Source organism: Parasteatoda tepidariorum, chromosome X1 (genome assembly GCF_043381705.1).
Source record: "Parasteatoda tepidariorum isolate YZ-2023 chromosome X1, CAS_Ptep_4.0, whole genome shotgun sequence".
Classification (NCBI taxonomy): Eukaryota; Metazoa; Arthropoda; class Arachnida; order Araneae; family Theridiidae; genus Parasteatoda; species Parasteatoda tepidariorum.
In genome coordinates this window covers 68,634,924-68,655,805 of record NC_092214.1, presented here as the reverse complement: position 1 = coordinate 68,655,805, position 20,882 = coordinate 68,634,924, and the positions used below count along the sequence as shown (strand labels likewise).

The window sequence follows — 20,882 nt, the reverse complement described above, 5'->3', positions numbered from 1 at the left end:
AGAATCGATTCAGTTGACTGCAAATACTATCTAACGATAAGCAATTGGATACAACTAATTAAAATAGTCCAAATACATTTGTAATTGATATATATCTTGAAAATGTCTCAAGAAATCTAGTAAAATGATATGTTTGAAATAATTACTTGTTAATTTGAAATATAGAATTATTTATAATTATAATTATTAGAATTATTTGCGATGATTTCAAGGACTATAATAGAAAATCAAGAAGATTATATAATAAAATGTATACATAATGAAGACTTTACAAAAAAAAAGCATATATAATAAAGACTATATAATAAAACTGAATGTATAATGAAGTGTATATAATAAAAATACTTGAAGAGCATATAATGAAGAGTATATAATAAAAATATTCGTAATTAGATGGGTTAGAACCCATCTAATTTCATCTTAGACCATCCGTTTCATTGCAAAACATAAGTTCAAATGCATTTTTTTTGTTAAAAAAAACTTATTTTAGCTTTATTTTTATTACCTGGGTCACCAATTATTTCCTGGGGTATAGTTGTTTTACTAATTAAGTACAAAAAATCTATCGCTTAATTTTGATTAAAATTTAGTTGGTTTTAAAAATTGCTTTATTTCATTTTATAACTGGCGTTGAACATTTGACCCAATTCTCAATTCTGAGTTTGCGACTATCACTGTTCAACTCCGTATTTTTGAACCCACTGCAGAAGACAAGGGAAGGGATATATCATTGAGACAAACTGGCCTTTACGGAGAATTTTTTAATGGAACTAACCCATATTTTCTTTACATGGAAAGGAAAGTCTTTCACAGTTAGCTAGACGGTAAGGGGATTTTAATCCATGATCCATTTATCCAAGTCAGCGCTGTTTTCTCTGTGCGAGCAAGGACTAAAATTCTTATCGACCAGCCATCACTGGGATTGGAACCTCATTCGGTGCTCTATCAAAACCTCCTAGAAAAGAGAAAGCCTTCGCACGGGTAACCATAAATGAGAACGTTGTGATATCTTTCTCATATGTCCACACTGCGCAGTTTAGTAGTCCAGACGTTGTGACAGCTTTCTTATTTTTTCCCCACTTTGCAGTTTATGTTAGTTGCTTCGGACTACTAAATTGATCCTCCTGGAGGCTTTTTTTCTTCTAGAATGTGCTGGCTGTATCTCCTGGGGCATCACAGCTCCAATTAAGATAAGTTTATAATTATTATCTTATTTTTAAAACTCTACAGAAATTTTGATTCCTATTAATGAGGGCATCAAAATTTATATTTTTGAAAGAATCGCTCGTATAAATTTCCAGAAGTATATTAGAGGATATTCCAGAGTATATTCCAGAAGTGTATTGTTTGTATTGATAAATATGATCTATGAAACGAATGTCTTTATCATTTTTCTTTTCAAGATTACTGTTTATTTTGCAGCTTAATTAACCACGTTGATTTTAGGTAAATTAATCAACAAAAAAAAGTTTGGGAAATTATTTTGCATGTTTCAAAATGTACACTACAAACATTGAGGTATATTTCCTATCAAAATTAGGAGTTTAAAAAATCTACAAATTATGTGAATGATTACCTTATTTCAAGTTAATACCGAATCCTGCGTTTTTGTGCGATTTAAAGGATGTTGTTAAATCTTCAAACCAATAATTGATAAAGTTTAAAACAATCTTAGATGATTTCTACTCTCTTAATCGGCAGGAGCTCGTTGGTGAAGAAAGTTGCATTTTTAGAGGTCTATACATTTAGCGACTAATTACAGTATATTGAAACTATTCAACTATATTCTAGTGTGAAACTATGACAGGACGTATTTTAAACGTATAACATATGCGTTTGGACCATTATTAGAAGTTTAAAGGTGAATAATTATGCAATTTTAAGATAGTGACAATATGATGGCTTAGATGGTGGTTTGTTTTTATACTGATTACTGGTTAAATGCTAATTCTTCTTGTCAGATTGAATTCACAAACTGATTACAGCTCATTGAATACCAAGCAAGTTAAAATTCTCCTTACTGATTGATCAAGAATATTGAGTGTGGTCAATTATTTGCCAAGTAATTTCAATCTTCTTGATGGATTGATATGACAAACTACTCATACTAAACTGTTATATAAAATAACACTAGATTGCCCAAGGGAGTCATTTTGACTCATTTTTAATTTCAATTAAAAAAACAATGATGCATATAATGCGATTTCTTAGAATTTTGTGACTTTTTGTACAACATATAATTTTTTTATTGCTCATATTTACTAATAACTTGTTATATAACTGTAAATAATATAAAAAATATTAGAAATTAATTTTAAACAAATTTCTTTACACATTAGTTGCTTTTTTATTAGTATATATTAGTTATTTTTTATTAGTATATATTAGTTATTTTTCATTAGTATATATATACTTTTTATTAGTATATATTAAGTTTCAGTCTTTCTAGTGTTAAATGCAGGTATGTTTTCAGTTGTATAACAAAGATATTTATATTCTCATAAAATTTACATAAATCTGTCAATTGTATTAAATAAATTTATAATATTGAGCTTATATTGACTTCAGTTTTGTTCAAGTTTATATTAATATTCTGTCTATGGGGGGGGGGGGCTGTGTGCATGTTTGATTAACCAACTAATTTCATTTTAAGAGATGTTGTATACATGCATATCAAATCAATGATTCTTACTTGATATTGCAACGTAAAAATAACATTACTGACTCTTATGTGTATCATATATTATAGTAATTGCAAATTTTAGTGTTACTGAATAACAAAAATGGTGACTGCTATTTTACCCCAAGTAGTGTATAAAAATATTCTTGGCTCTTCATGTAGTGGAACACCTTTATGATGCAAAATAGTTGCCACCATTTTCTGCATTGAGATGCATTAAAATTTTTTAACAATGTATGTCTTAAGGGGATTACTTTTCGCAGCTGGATTCCTAAACTGTTATGTTAAAAAGGATCTTAAAGAACATTTTATAAAAAATTAGCATTACACAAAAGCTTGGTATTTCGTTTATCAATAAATAAACACTTTAATTTAGAAGATTTTTTTAAAAAAATTATTACAGCAAATATTTTTAGAACAATGTAAAAACTTTGTATAATACAAATATTTTATAAAACATATAATTAAAAAACAATACAAATATTTGTTTTTGGTGGAATATTTTTTTGTCAGGAGTATTTGTTTTTGTAGTGCAAGAATTTCTGAGGAAAAAGAACACGACAATTATGTTAATTATTATTTTATAAAAATCTCTATTTCTCCATAATTTAATCAGAAAATGTAAAGAATGTATTTATAAGAAACATTTAAGGAAAAATCCATAATTCAAAATTTTAAAAAAATTTAAAGCAAAATCTATAATTAAAATTTAAAGAATGTTAAAATTAAAATTTAAAGAAAAATTTAAGGAATGTATATTAAATAAATACTTTGATTAATTTAATAGAATTTTTTTTAAAAAAAATGATTACAACTAATGTTTTTCGAACAATACAAAAACAAATATTTTCAGAAAATAATTGCTTTTGGTGGAACAGAAATTTCTGAAGAAAATAAAAATCAAAAGATCACCACAATTATATTAATTACTCTTTTTATTAAAATCTCTGTATCTTTATAATTTATTCAAAAAAATTAAAGAACGTATTTAACAAAATTCAGGTTTATTGGAACAGAATTTTTAGAGAAAAAGTTTTTTTTCCTGTTGAAATTTTCAGTATGGAGAAAAAAAACACGAAAAAGAAGCAATATACAGTAACTACTATAACGACGATATAATTAACGATTCGCACAAAAGTTTATAAAAAATTATAATACAAAACTAATGCAACTTGAATAAAGATAAAATTGCGACTGCAAAATTGAGATCTTTGATTTTTTTCTCAAAAATAATTTTGCTGAAAATATTCTTGGTTTGATTTTACTTTTATCAACCAAGTTAAATAGTTAATTAAGATAAATAATACATTTTCTGAAAACATGGCATTAAGAATAAGAAATTAGTATAGTTTATTACTTTAAAAAACGATGATATTTTAAATGACTACTAGTTTAAGCTTTGAAATTACTTAAACATGATCTCTTTTTAACTTCTAAGTAATTAAAAATCAACTAATAGTTATTTATTAAGCACAAAAAGTTTCCTTTAATTATTTCTATGAGAACAAATCAGATCTTGTTGTGTTTAACTTTAATTTGAAACTCATATTCAGTCTTCATTTCTAAATTTATTTACTAATTTAATACATAAATGCAAGATGTAGAATTAATATAATACACTGTATTAATCTCTTCCATAAAATAAATTTATCATAAATGATTTCTTCTGAATTTATTTACTTTTTTAATGACTTGTATACTGAAATTCAATATTAGCTCCATACCATAATATGTTATCTTCAATATGCTTTAATAAAACGCTAAGGATATCGCGTGCAAAATTGCCCGCATGTTATTGCTATAACGGTTTCGGAAATGTATTAGCATTTTATTAAGCAACATAGTAGTTTGGGAACATCATATATAGTAAACATAAAACAAAAGCGAACTAATTTATTTTCTTTTGCATATAGTAAGCAATTGCAAAGAGTATTTGCATTTGAAAGTTGCTTATTTTATAATTCGAACGATGGTTCCTTGTTTATCTATTTTGCTGCAAGAATTATGATTAAAATAGTGTAAAATAATTTTTGCTTTGAATAAAATCTTGAGGAAACATTTAATTCTGCAAATTTTAGTTTATTCTATTTTTTTTTTTTGAAATTTAAAATGGAAACTTATCGTGATATCAATGATTGAATTAGTAGATTATTTTGTTGGCATGAAAGAGCGATTAGCAGTTAAGTATTTTCTTTTTTACATACAGTATTTTTTTTACCAGAAAATGGCGCCAAATTAAATATAAGATCTTGATATTAAACAAAACATCTTTTGTTGATTTTAAGGATCTTAATTTATGTAATTTTAATATCAAATGAATGGTACCTAATTTATTCTTACAATCCTGTTTATTAGAAAGACTATCCTGCTATTCTTACTATCCTGCTTATTAAAAAGAAGAAGAATATTTATTATTGGCTACCCAATGCCCCACTGGCACATGAAGAAAACACATGTATCTTTCATTTCATGGGTCACCGGTTCAAATCCAAGCTCTACTTACCATTTTTGGAAGACATTTTGCTTATTTTTTTAAAAAATTGTTCTTCGACTTTGGCACATATTTCCTCCTTGAGATTTTTACATATTTTTTCTAGTTCTATATTTCTTTAAAATTGTTAAAGCAGATTTTTTTAATGATAATAAAATGTATCTATTGTGTGATCTATAAAGAGTAACTCGCACACATTGAGTACATTTTATAAATTCTTTGTTGGTTCCTTTTGTAAGAAGTACCTGATTGAAATGAAGTTTTGAATAGTATTTTCGAAATTATCTAGATAATCATATTCCTGATCACTTCTGATGAAAATTTTTCGAACACAAATATAATAGCTTTAAGGATAAACTATCGACTGATGATGGATGAAATAGTTTAAATTCTTCATAAATTTGACGCATTATAAATTGCATTTTCAAAAAAAACACATCCAGATCTTGTATGGACTCATTTATTCCGGTATAGCCTCAATTTCTTAATTGGCAAAATTATAAAGAATTATCTCAATAATTAGACTGTGCATTTTCATTTATTTAAATTAAATCAATAGCCGATAGGAATTAGTCAAAAAAAGGAGAAAAACTACAAAAAATTTTTTTATTGACTTTGGGGTTAAAGGTTTCAAGAATATAAAGTTCACGTTTTTACTAGCAAACACAAAAGCATCTGGACGACTGTAATATCTGCATGATGACTATAATATGGATGACTGCAATGTAGCACAAAACTGTTTTTAAGAATGTTCCACACAAAACTGTAATGCGCTGTTTTCCATGAAAAGAACCTTTCTGTCAAAATTGCTTTTATAGTAGTAAATTCTGTTTGTGCATTCATTTTTGTAAATTTCTATGTAGTAATTGAATTAGAATTGTTAAGAGCATATTTCCGCAAAAAAAAATCCAATCGCTTTCAAATAAAACAGAAAAAATATGTTGAACCTTAACTTTTAAAGGGAAGTGCATGTTTTCTAAAAAGAGCCTCGTGAAAAAATCTCATTCTACAAAAAAATACAAATATTCCATGAACAATTCAAGAATCTTTTCAATTGCAATTTCGTATCCTTTTCTAAAATTTTAAAGCAATAAAATGCGATATCATGACTACGGCTATCTTTACCGGCTACATCATCATCTTACAGAGTAATGTATCAGTATAGTTGGAGAAATAAATTTGTTACTCTCTATAAAAATCGATCTTGAATGACCTATAAATTTCTAACAAAATAACTATAGTGCAGGAGACATATTTCAAACAGCAAAGGAGTAAGATGAATATTTCCATCGCAGCCTCAATTTTCCTAGTGATTATTTGTCATTTTCTTACAATTTTTTAGCCGATTTGAATCTCATTACGTTCAAAACTATAAAAACTTTACTTTATAATAAATTCCTTTTACCTCTTTTTCTGAAATTGAGTAAGTGAAATTAGATGTATCAATTTTAGGTGGAGCTCCATGCTTTTCACTTTCTTCCTGAAATGGAAAAATAAGTAAAGGTTATTTGTGTGATGCTTAGAAAACTGAAAAATATTAGCTTAGAAGCATAGTATATATATAATATAATTATGTTCTAGGATCAGCACTTATTCGATGAATCAATCAAAGATATATCTATTGATTTTAACCCTTAGATTTGTTATAAAAACTGAACAAATTTCAACAATAATAATTACTTTTGCACGGAGAAAAAAAAACTTTGGCAAAATTAACGTATTTGTATAGTAATGACATTTCTTGTAAAAAACATAATTCCGGTAATAAAATCCAATTATACGGAATTTAAGCATTAACTTAGCATTTTCTTCGCATGTAATACCAGAAATTCAGACTTTCAAAATTATAGTTCTAATTACTGTACATTTAGTAAGTATACATAACTGAAAATTGAATTTGACCAAAGTTTTTGTGGGATCATGGTGAAATTTCCTAATTTGACCACATTTACAATAAATAACATGGTAATAAACCATATTACATGGTTAGTTTTACGAAAGTCGTTAACAAAGAGCTACGGTCAAAATTACATTGTTTTCTTTTTGTGTGTTTTCATAGAATCAGAAACAAGATAAATTTTACCATATTCTGCTAGTTTTGACCACATTTTTTTTCTCAGGAAGTTATGTAAATGAATATTTCTGAATTTTATTTACAGGATGGGGAAAACAAAAGCTATCCGTAAAATATTTATAACATCAATGATAATGTATTTTTAACTTAGAACTTTCAATAGTAACTTATATTTTCTGCTCCCCTCTTGTTGTGACCAACTTATATTTAAAATTCATAAATGCTTTTTTACATAATTAAATAATTTATAATATCAAGGATAGCTAATAAATAATTAACGCATAAATTTCAATGACAACTTAGATTTTCCAAACTGCCCTTCTTTTAGGTACTCTTATACTTATAGAATACATATTTAAATAAAAGCTGTTTTGAAAAATGGTGATCTTAAATAAATGATGAATGAAAAATAGGCAAACATGTTGTGCAAATCTATAATTCTACAACTAAGGTAATCAAAAAGAAAATGTTACATAATACAGAGCGAGAAATATAAAATCAATAATTTCAAGTTTTGTATTAGTTTTTTTTTTAATTTTTCTTAGATTCTTATATAACATTATTAACTTTTAGGAAAATGATTTCCTTTATAAATTGAATGATTTATTTTAAATCTTCCTGAATAGTATATATACAAGGAAATAAATATTTTATTAGTTTCATTACTTTGTATGGATCAAGAATGCGCTTTCATTTTAGGTAAACTGAGGTAGGAAAGATACATTAACATTTTAAATGTTTTTATCATTGTAAAATTATAGCGAAAACGTCCAAAGAAATGCAAGGCTTTGCACAAGCTAGAAAGCAAAGATGATTTATGTCTAGTTGATAAAAATATAGTTTTGATAACTCTGAAATACATTAACTTGTGAGTAATAAGAACAGTTATAGAAATGTAATACTTAATTATTTTTATTTATTCTTCCTATTCACTGTGTGGTAATATGAACTATAATTTTTAAAATCAGTAAATCGTTACTATATGAATGGAGAAATTACCAAATGACTGATTTAAATACCGAACATTTTGGTTTTATTGCCAGAATTATGATTTTCTCCACCAGAATTATGGTTTTCTCTACCAGAAGTGTCATTATCATACAGTGAGATCATTTTACCAGATTTTTTCCAGCGTGTAGGATAGAATAAAAGAAGCTCTAATAATATACGCATTTATAGAAATATACATTTAAACATCTCGCTGACTTGCCATATTGTCATGCAGCGTATGCTATTTAGTTAAATTAGCGTATGCCATTTGGATTAGATATAATAAAATGAAGGTATTATAAAATTTGATATTGGGATACATTACTAACCACACAAAATAAATGATCGCTGTTAAGTAAAATAATTTCATTTCTGACACTTGAAATATACGAAAGTTCGAAAATAACATAGGATTTTTTTTTATTTCATTTTCTCCTCAAAAATTTCTGTAACGATTGTAGAAAACTTTCAAAAGTGTTTCCGAAATGTTTTATAAACATCGCTTAAACATTTCAAATGGTTATAAGTGTTATAAATAAAGTATTGTGCTATCATCTACTTATTTAAGAGAAACCAATCTAATAGAAAACAAAGATCAAGCGAAATTGAATGAAAAAGCCACACATTTTGTAATTCTTAACGAAGCTTATTTCATAATTTACAACTGATCAGAGCATTACACCAATACATCTAATATATCTAATACCAATACATCTAATATATCCAATACCAATACATCTAATCTATCCAATACCAATACATCTACCAGTACATTACAAGAAGCACAATAACGAATGCTTTAGCATTTATTAGAAATTTTTGTTCTCTTATTTTATATATCTTAACCGATATTTTAATATATCTCATCCGATAAACTTTGCTCAAATTTCTGAGCAATACCCAGTAAGTTGTAAGTTTACTCTTTCTGTTTACTTTTAGTTGATTTTTCAAATCCTTGGTGACTTTTTGATATGAGCTATGTAACAACTAATCCATGCCCCATCTAGCCCACATTTTTCCATTCAGAATATAAGTACATTAAAGAACAGCACTGAAGAGAACTGGATACTTAAATATCACGAAACTTCCTTAGTTTTTGACGAAACCGTTTCCTGGTATATACTCTGAGCAAAAATTTTGTCAAAGCAACGGAATAACTAAAGTCACTACTTCAAGAAAACGAATTTCGTCAGAAGTAAGGAAATATTTCGTAATTCTATTTTTTTCCAAAAAAAAAAAATGCCATGAGGCACTTGTAGTACCTTGGCACTTGTAGTGACTTGGCACTTCTTGTGCCTAATTCAACGGACATACTCTCTTCGTGACTCTCTTTCGTTTTTGACTCTCTTTCGTGTGCGCCATATAGTTAGATCAACGTTGCCCTAACAAACGCAATGTGGTAAGATATAACAGAGATACTTATTGCACCAATTCCCGAAGAGTGGCTCGAACCCGGGATCTTCCCGGTGTGCGGTCAACTGTTTGACCACGATACAGGAGGGTTGACTTATTTTTTCATTTTAGTTTCAATCATACTGTCTTCATTTTAGTTTACCATCTTCTATAATGCACTGCAATGAGGTTCAAAGTTGAAGAAACATTTTCGGGCCCGGGATAGCCTGGTTGGTAGTGCGTTTGGCTCGAGTTTGTGAGAACGGGAGTTCGATTACCAGATTTTTAAATGTTGACTGGTACACGTTAAATGTGTCGGGATCATTAACTCTTCCAAGTTCCCTTAAATCAATTCCTCTGAGGTACTGAATTGGAGATTGATCGTACTCTTTTTCGGGTCATAAATACGATCTATGCATGAATAGAAAATGATTGGGTCCTCCCTGTAAAACGGGTTGTAACGTGTGAGTGGCTGAACTCGTAATCTTGGCCATAGATGGCGCCATTGAAAAAACAAGAAACGCACCCTCAGTCTTAAAAATTCGCTTGATTTCAGAATTCGCTTGGTATTGGCAAGTGACATAAGTAATAACAATAACAGAAACAATTTTGTCATATATATGAGAGTTTGTGTTTTTCATCACAAATAACGTGATTTCGTGACGAGCAGACTTTCAAAATTAACGAAATACAACTAATGATTGCTGAATCGTCAAAAGTGAGATTTTTATTTCTGAAAATAAAAGCACGTCGTCTTCTATAATGTTTTCCCTGTATTATATCAGTTACACAAATTATACATTTCTACAAAAGAACCTACAAATGTCTAAATTAGCATTTTTGTCCTAATTAAAATAGTTTACTATCATCTCAGTTTCGACTTTTTCTTTCTCCAGAGTTCTTTTCGTAACTAAAGGATTATCGATAAATTTGTTCAATTTTCGAAACGTAATTGAAAGCCAAGAAAAACTAAAATTCAATTTAAGAATTACAAGTAAAATACCAAGGCTGATTCTGCGTTTCCTTGAAGAAAGTTGTGATTGACATAAGTGGCTAAAAATGAACAAAGATCGAATACTGAAGATGCTAGCGCAGTCTTTGAACTGACGCTTCAGGCTCTACTCTCAGAACTAAAGTGTTTGTCAGGTCTTTCAAGAGGATATCTTAAAAGAGTCTTCAAAGAATAAATTTAGCTGAAGTCAAAAATTATTTTTCTTGGAAAGAGGACATTCTTATTTTACACATGACTTCAATTTAACGTGATTTAAAAGTATTACGATATTTAAGTTTTTAATAAAATTTGTTTCGTTAAGTTTAAAAATTACTTTAATACAGAAAAAAATAGAATTGCTAATGCTTATTAGTGAGATTAGTGTAACAGTTTGATTTTTATTTATTTATTTATTGATAATTTTTTTTGATAAAGGATACTTTTGAAACAGTCAGTTTATGGAAAGAATGGCGCTGTAAAAGACTTGACTTTTTTTACTTTATAAAATTCTTGAATTTTTAATTTTTGAGTTTATTTTGCTAAATTTAGATCATATGGGTCTGTGTCTTATAATTTCTTGATTATCAACCTTTAGCTTCTTATAGAATAGCTACCTTTAACTACTTTGGCTACTTATTTAGTTACTTTAGCTACTTATAGTTCTAGTTCTGAAACCAGATTTTAACAAGAGCAAGAATAATATTTTTATAGAGTTTTGACTACTGAATACGTGCATTATTATGGTATTAAACATTATAGAATTTTCAGCTTTCGTCTCGAATCAAAATACATCGTTCGAAAACATATTTCGAAGAAAATTTAAGTTAGCTATTCAAAGCTGAGATGGGTCAAAAGATCGAACAATTGTTTCTTAATGAGATGACCCAGATTCGAATCAAAGTGAAAGATGGCCGATTCGTATTCTGCTCCAGAATCCCCATGCCGCCTTGCAAACTGAAGGAAAATTTCGTGATTTTCTCCTCTATGTAATGTTAGTTTCACTCGAAAGGTCTTTAATGAAGCGAGTTAGCTTAATACCTTTTAGAAGAGAAAAATAGTTCCCACTGGTTATCAAAAACGAAAAATCTAATCCTTTAGTAGTCCGAACATTGTAACATTTTCTAAATTTCCCCAACTGCGCAGTTTAGTTGTCTGGAAGTTGTGATACATCTTTCTTATTTTCCCACCACTGCCTAATTTATGTTTCATACGTCGAACTACTAAATTGATCCGTGCGCAATTATTTGTGTTTAGTGTTTTTGTGTCTGATTGCGATAGTATTTTTGTAAGTACGTTTTTGTGCTTGATTTTGTAACTTAAAATATCGTCTGCATTAATTGATTAGCATATTTGAGGTCACCCTTTTGAACCATTAATATTGAGTCCTAGAAAGTGAAGATCATTAAATCAAAAGTTATTCGAGATGAAGCGTTCGTTTTTTTGCATATTGCATAGATTTTGAAAGGTGGTTAGAGTAAGGCTATGGACCCAAAGGGTCACTGGTTAGAAATCTTTCCATGCATCTAACAGGATTAACTTGTGACAGTTTCATTTCAATCTACCCAAACTAACTCCATCCTAATGAATCCCGCAGATATTAGCTTCTCCTAGACATTGCTGTACTCGTATGGATAAATTTAAACTTTTTTTTTACAAACAAGTATCCACAAAACATTTACTACAATTTTTTCCCTCCAAAACACTGAAATGACATTGAATTAAGGATAGTAATTTCATTACGAGTTGGGTCTACGGTTTGTCGAAGACCATTCAGTAAAATGAGCGTTGCGCAGTTAATTTTTTTTATGTAACCGGCATTGAACAGCCGACCCAATTTTATGGGTTTACGACTACTAATGTTCAACTCCGTAGCCTTGTAATTTTGAACCCAATCCAGAAGACAAGGGAACGCCTGGATCGAGTATTGGGAGAAATTTACCTTCGTTGAGGACTTTTCTTTGATGGAGCTAACCCGCATTTGCGTTACATGGAGAGGAAGACCACCAGAACCTCCCATGGTTAGCCTGATGGCAAGGGGACTCTAACCCATGATCTGTCAACCACTGAACATATTTCACGTCAACACTGTGGTCGGTGCAAGCCGGATGCGAAATTCGTATCGACTGGGATTCGAACCCGGTTTGCCTCAATGGAAGGCAAACGCTCAATCCTCTGAGCCATCGTGGCTCTACACAGTTCATTTATTGTTCATTTATTGATAACACGACTGACATCCTGATTCAGTTGGAAGTCGAATTAAGCTTATCTTTGGTTTCACTTTCAACGTAAAACACGACTCGCAGAGTACAATCGCACGTACGCTCGCTACGCACTCCTAGCACATTCAAGGTTATTTGTCCTCTGCATTTTGACTGGTAGCTAATTTTTCACCCTGCTACTTCTAGGGCATCTTTTCCGAAATCCTCCATATTAATGACAGCGCACAATAAGCAAACAACTCTCTCTAGCTCCTCGACAAAATCTTAGCCCTATGCTGCACCACCCCGTTCCTCAAACGCTTTGACTCTATAATAAACACATTCTCCTGGTTCACAATCAGCGTCAAATTTTTTAACCTTAACTGTAGCCTGTTCTGCGTAAAAAATCAGAATGGTTTTGACACAAAAAATTCCTGTCGACGCGCTTTTTCTGTTGCATACGCAAGGTCTTTGGCAACTTTGGCGCCAGAGACTTGGAGTCCTCTTACGTTCCTAAGTAAAGATACCTCGCTGCTTGGTTTGATCTGAAACGGAAACTTTTTTTAATTTTATTTTATAACCGTCGTTGAACAGCCAAACCCAATTGTGGGCTTATGACTACTACTGTTCAACTCCGAAATTAGCCTTCGTGGAGGATATTTTGATGGCACTAACTCGCATTTACGTTACATTGAGAGGAAAACCGCGAAAACTTCTCACCGTTAGCTTGATGGCAAGGGGACTCTAACCCATGATCCGTCTACCACTGAGGATATTTTACAGCAGCACTTGGCGGAAATTTCAAAACTACAACACGTTTGTTTAAAACGCTAGCTGGAGTGAAAATGATGATGAAATATCTAATCGGTGATGAAGCAAACAGATCAAAATATCTTGGAAAAAATTCAAATATTCCCAAAAAGTGCTTAACTTTTAGAAATAATGGGAAGAGGTGGATCTTCCCCCCTCCCTAACTAACGCTTTTGCTGGCTTGATCTTGGCCTTAAGAATTTAGCGGACAAGATAGTGTCTTTTTGACTAAATAAGTTGGGGATCCTCTATTTGGATTGACTTGGAGTATTTCAAATCCGAGGCTTTATTAAAACTTTAAAAGTAATTGCGAATCTATGCATAATGTTATTAAATATATAGTTATTACAATGCATGAAAAGTCTTAATTTAAATTTTAAGTAACAATTTCTTCAACTTTAAATTAATGTATACTGTAATATGAGTAATAAACGAAATGAACTTCAAGTCTAATTAAAAATAAGCTTTTTATATTTAAGTACAAATAATAAAAAACAAAGGGATTAAATAATTACATTAAAAGAATTTTGAAAAAAATTGCTATGTAAAGAGAGCATATATTCACCTTTCTTTACCATCGTATTTAATAGACTATGCTAGTAATAAGACTCAAGAATAACAACAAAAAACGGAGATCAATTAGACCCAGCTAGTTCAACAGGGTAATCATTTTTGTTTTAAGTAAGAGCAGTTTCATTTTAGCAATTCTAATTTTATTACTTGACATGAGCCTTCTTTCAAAAAACTTAATTATGAATTTACATTTTTTCTACTCAAGTCAAGTCAATTTATATTTTATTGCTTTCAGAAAAATATTCAATTTGTACATATTTAGTAGTAAAATAAAAAGCCCATGTCGCTTTTCATTCAAGATAAGCATTGTGTTTCATTTTCCAATTATATTTCACTGCGCTTAAAAATGCGAGAGCTTAAATTTCAATGACTATAATAAGCATGCTCTCGCAAATTACGGCAGCAATTTACTTGATTATAAGGTTTCGAAAATTAAGCATTTTTAAATATATTTAATAGGCGTTTTATAATTGTCATTTTTAAGATAATAGAATGTTTTTTAACTTTTACTATAATTTGTCTCATAACAAATGATTTTATACGTAAAAGTAGCATTTTTTTTTTATAAATTGGAAAAATGATAAACTGTCAGTTGCTCTTAAAAGGCGACATATCTTAAAATAGTGTTAAATGTATGAAATATAATTTTAAATAATCGTTATTTTAATTTAAACCTTTGAAATGTTTTTTTGGATTGAACATCTGTAAAGTTTAACCCTTGAAGTTTGAATTAGATTATCTCTGCTGTTCTCTATATTTTAACATTGAAAATTGATTTGCATATTTGCAAAAAGTGTTTGTCTTAGTAACGAAAAAGAATTGACCACCAGTCAATGCTAGTTTCATTGTTAAAGGACATGCTGTTTCTCGGCGTGTAGCTTCGTTAGTTTGATGCGTACTGCCATTTCGCTAGGAGGGATAATTGCTGTTATGACTTGATTGATGATTTGTTGCATGCTATTGCGTATATTATTTTGTTTGTTATTACGTATAAATTTGTGTATATTATAGGAAAGATTCTATTGTTTACATTTGCGTTAAGTATCAATTAGTTTATAACATTGTAAACGCAGTTTTGAAGTATAATAATAATAGGTAACAAAAAATGTCCCCCCATCCCCCAAAAATGTTCTCTTGTATTTTTCCAATCTTCCTTTCCCAATCCTACTTATGAAAATAAGTATTATTCTTCATTAAGTAACTCAATTATGTAAGTAAAATTATATGATTGAGTGCTGAAATGATTTTGTGTAAGTAGATTGGAGATAAATTATGACATAGGTTTATTCAATGTTTTTGATAACTAAATGATGGTATTCACTAATGACCACTGACCATGAGTATTTTCAGTTATTTTAGTTTAAAACTGTTTTATTTTAAGATAATTTAATCAAAAATTAAACAAAACATATTAAAAAAAATTTCAAGCAAAAGTTTTTCAATCATTAAAATGGATTATTCCAAAAAACTTAAATAGAAAAATATACTTGATAGTGGAAATTTTTTTAAAAATGTTTAAACTAAGCAGGCAAGTTTGTTTATCATCCTTATTAAACTCAATTATATAAGTAGAATGATATGATTGAGTGCTGAAATGATTTTGTATGTTGATTACTTGATAATTGGAGATAAATTATAACATAAGTTTATTCACTGTATTTTATAACCTAAATGATGGTATTTAATAATGATCGCTGATCATTAGTATTTTGGTTTAATTTAATTTAAAACTGTTTTATCTTAAGATAATTTAATCAAAAATAATACAATACTTTTCAGAGAAAACCTTTTTAAGCACATCTTTTTCAATCATTGAAATGGATTATTCCAAGTAATTGAAGTGAAAAAATATATTTGATAGTGGAAAAAACTTTACTTGATTAATTAATTATTGAAGAGGAAAAGTGTGACCAGTTTCAAATGTCTGAAAAAAGGCGAGTATTATAAGGCCGTGAATGAAGAAAACGGAATAGATTTGAAAAAATAAAATGGAAGATTGCTAGCGAAAATATAGATCATAGTATAAACATGCATACCAAACCGCACTAGCCGAGGAATATGATGGTGATCGAAAAAAGCAAATCAAAACGAAATGCACATCCAAATGTTTTTCCCCATTTATACTACTCAACTATTGTTTAATAATCCATTAAGATTGGCTTAAAATGGAATACAAGCTCTCTTTTTCGCATTTATTTATTAAAAAAAATACAAAGTCATTATCTATGACAAAAAATTTTAGGTTTCATACGACTGTTTTCATAATTATAATTTATGTTTCAAGACATGGCTTGCATTATTTTGATAAAATGATTGTCATATGCTATAAAAAATTCATATATATTTGAAATTTTGTAAGAAATAAAAGTACTGGCGACCAAGCAGAAAGTGAATTAAAATTGAAACCAATGTTTGCATAATTTAATTAAAAATGCATACTATGGTACAAATTTGTGTTTTTATAGAAACGATATTTCAAAACATAAAATATGTATGTTTAATTTCAATGCATTCTAATTAAAAAAAAAATTTTTTTCATATTGATAGTTTTAATACATTTTTAACGAGAAAATATAGCTCGAACTATGGGCTCTGTAAAGCTTTTGTTGTTTAAGCTTATAACAACAAAACTATTTAAGACACTTGTTTTCTTTTTGATTCATATTTCTATAAAAAATTTGACTCAACAGTAACTATATTGTTATAACTTAAGTGAGGGATTTTTAATTAATAAAAAAGTAGGTTTTCACTTTTTTAAATAGGAAGTTTTTTGATATTTTTTGTTAAAAAATCAATACAGCTGGCTATTAATAATTCTACTCTCCCCTAATTTTTGAAATGCTTTGTTCGTTAAAATTTACAAAGAATTGTTCAAAATCGAAAAATGCACTGAGAAAAAAAGTATGGTCAATATCACCAGAATATGATAAATTTTACCGCGTTTCAGGAATGGGAACACTAATAAGATCGGTTTATTTTTGCCGAAGCATTTTGGCAACGATTTTGGTAAATTTAACAATATTTTTTTTTATAATATGTGATTTATGATAAAATTTGATAAATGTGGCAAAATTTGGTAATTTTATTATGATGTCTTAGAGCTTGGTGTAAAAACTATCTATTCGGTGAAATATACCTTTCAGTTTTGCATTTTTTACTAAATACGTGGTAATAAGAACTATTATTTTTAAAACCAGAATTACTAATAAACTGTTGCCCTATGAGGAGAAAAATTATCAAATGAACAATATAAAAACCATATATTTTGGGTTTTATTAAAGGAATTATGGTTTTTTTTTTACCAGAAGTGTCATTACTATACAGAACGGTAATTTAATATGAACTTTTTTTCCGTGCATTGTGATTAAAAACAGCAAATTGCTAGATTAATGTTTAAAAATTTAAATATTAAATATATTATTTTGAAAGTAAGAGAAAATCCACTTTTAGGTGGTATATATATATAAAAAATTTCTAAAGTAAAAGTTTTTAGCTTTTATCAAAAACATGTTTACGATAAGAATTTTCCAAAATGTATTTTTTTTAAAAGAAGAATTTTGAAATTTTGGATAAAAAAAAGAAGTGCTCGAATTTTGTGATATAAGTGTGTATTATCCACATAATGCTTCACCGGAACTTATAATAACTAATTTTAAATTTGATATCAAAATAATGTCACATAATGAAAAACTTATTAACACAAGTAAAAGTTATTAACAGCAAGATTATAGTGCATTTCACAAACAATTACAAGTTATCGTTTCTGTTTATAATATACAGCATGTTCAGTCCTAAGCATTTGAATAACATGCTGATATGAGTGTGATTCATACAGGAGAACAGCAAATAGATTTATATTTCAAATTATATTTCACTAATCCAAGTGATAAAAGATAATCCTTGCATCTTTAGAAATTGAATTTCGTGGGTGAATCAACTCAATATCTCGTTTCTGATGTGTGTGATGATTGTTGATCTAAATGTAATTACAATGAACACATTAATCATAAAACACCGTTCTATCTAGGGTTTGTTTAAGCATGCCCAGTTTGTCTAAGCTGAATAAAATTTACTAACCTACTTTTTTTGCTAAAATAGTGCTAAACCTTTTAACATAAATCTTGGTTAATCAGTATTCTAAAGCTGTATACGCTTAAACATGCAGTCCCTAGTCAAATTAACGGACGCACTATAAGATTTTATGTAAAATATTAATTATCAGGTTATACTATACAGCTTTATTGTTTTTATGCGACTGAAACCTGTTTGCACTTGTTTACGTTAGTGTATCAATTGGTTAAATTAGACGATATATAATATAAATTTGATGGTAGGATAAAATAGACGGTACATTATATAAATATAGAATATTTATTATATCAAGCATTATATTAGTATCTTATAATAATTAGATCAAATTATTAGACGTACTGTAGTTTTCTAATAATTACATGATTTGTACGAGTTTATATGCAATACTTTTATATTTAAGCATGCATGTAATGGATTTATATTCAGAAGATTTTTATATACTCATGCATTTCCTATTTGTATTTATTTCTAACGTATTGCATTACAATGTTAACCAATTGATACAGGAGCATAAACAACCGGTTTCTTCCGAGTAAAAACAATACAGCTGTATAGTATCACTTGATAATTATAATTTTAAATATAATCTTATAGTGCGCCTAATAATATGGTCAGGCACTGTATAATATTATAAATGTAATGTTATGAACATGTAAAACGAATTGCAATAATTAAAATTTTCTTTATCTAATTATTATTTACAATTTTAGCAGATTAAAAGCTGGGATGTGCTGTTATCTAAGAATCAATATCATGCTATTATTAATTACAAAAAGCTGACTCCAAGCCATTCAAACAAAAGTTTATCCAGCTTTGTTAACCCTGTCTAATAACCATAGGATGCAATTTGTTTTTAAAAAAATTTTTGAATAATCAAAGCAAGCAAATATTTTTCCGGGGAAACAAAACAAAAAAAATTGCGAAACATTTCATAAAAGAATTAACACTATTCTTATTTTTTTTTAATTCTTCCCGTTTTGTCAACAACTTGAAAAATAAAAAAGTTGCTGGATTTTTACTCCCAATTGAAATCTTTATTAAACTGACAGCTGACCATAATAATTAAGTTTTTTTCTGCTCTTTTTCTCTTTCCTTGGATTATGAAAAAGGTTTTAATTCGAAAAATGCTGAAATAACGGGGAGATATATTGAATGTGATTTAAAAAAATATTTAAGTCGAAAGAAAAAGGAGAAAAAAACTGGGGATTAAAAACCATTTTCATTGAAACATTGAATTTGTAAGTTTTAAACTGATTTAATCCGTTTTCTTCTTTTTTTTAAATTTCAGTTTTTTACTACTCTGTCTGTGTAATCTCCTCTATACAGTATTGAGGCAATAAGCATTGTTGTCAGACAATGCTACTAGACAAATTAAGTATAATTCCCAGAGGTAGAAGCAAAATTGCTTGTAAATACACAAAAAATAAAAAGTTCTTTTTTTATTCATGCAAGGTTAAAAGTATTAAACACTGATTTTGAAAAATATAGCTTGAAATAATAAAAGATATTTTGGGATAATATAAAAATTTTATATTTCAGCAATTGGTAAAGCAAAGAAAAAGTATTTTAACGTAATATAAATTGGATTTGATTAGTACCACTTTTTAAATTTCTGAATACTTCTTTTTATTAATCTTTGAATCTTTTTATTATTATCTGAATCTTCTTTTTATTAATTCTTTGGTTTTACATGCATATTTAATAATTTAAACAGTATTTGCAAATTACGCATTCCACCAAAAAATGAGGCACAAACATGTTTTTCCAAATTTATCATCGTCCCGCTGTGGACTGATCTTAAAGACAAGGTTCTCAGTAAAACACCGAAGTCAAGTATCACTGACTGCAGTCAGTAAGTGGGTTGGTGACCACTTTGATCAGTCTGCTTAGGGACTAAGGGTGCACGGTGTCTGGTCTACCCTAAAGTGCTCGATTTCGCTCACAAGTCGAAAGCAGAGGAGTCATCCCCTCTGCAGAGGTTCAAAATTTTTGCAATGGCATGTCTTCGGATCATCCTCAAAGATGTTTCCCAGACCATCGTCAATAGCCCATTGGGCAGCTCTAGTACGACGCAAATAAAATACCTACCTACCTAAGTTTATCATTAAAAAATTACAGGAAAAATAAAATTCCTGGTTTACATATTAACAGTAATGTTATAATAAATGAAAGCTAAAAATATTATTTTAAATATTTTTTTTATTTGTGCATTGAAGTGCTATTGAATTAGGGATAGCAAGTTAATAGTAAATTGGATGTACTGCTTCCAAAACCTTAAAATGAGCCTAGCACGCTCTGTTTACTGACTCCTCGACTGACACTCTAATTCAGTGTGGCACTGATTTGAGCTAATGTCTGGCTTCACTGGCTACACACGACATGCCTACGCACGTACAATCATATGTACGTTTGCGCAACGTATGCTCAACACTTAGGCCATTCAATTTCCAAAATCTTGCGATAAACAGGTCTATAGTGTCTAGAGTATACATAGAATCCGCGAATAGTGGGAAAAGGCTGAAATCGTACAAACTCCGAAGCACAAATAACTTTGATTGAGAAAGCGAGAGTACGTACGATTGTGCGTGGAA

General features: G+C 28.9%; 1 protein-coding gene across 4 annotated transcripts in view; it reads right to left on the bottom strand.

Moving 5' to 3' along the window:
* Positions 1-20,882, bottom strand: part of LOC107451031 (BAI1-associated protein 3) — a 344,805-nt gene that overhangs the window by 171,638 nt on the left and 152,285 nt on the right. For all 4 annotated transcript variants that reach the window (XM_071187328.1, XM_071187326.1, XM_071187327.1 and 1 more), the window contains exon 3: positions 6,577-6,651. In XM_071187328.1, the coding sequence (XP_071043429.1) occupies positions 6,577-6,651 (75 nt within the window). The remainder of the gene's footprint in view (positions 1-6,576; positions 6,652-20,882) is intronic.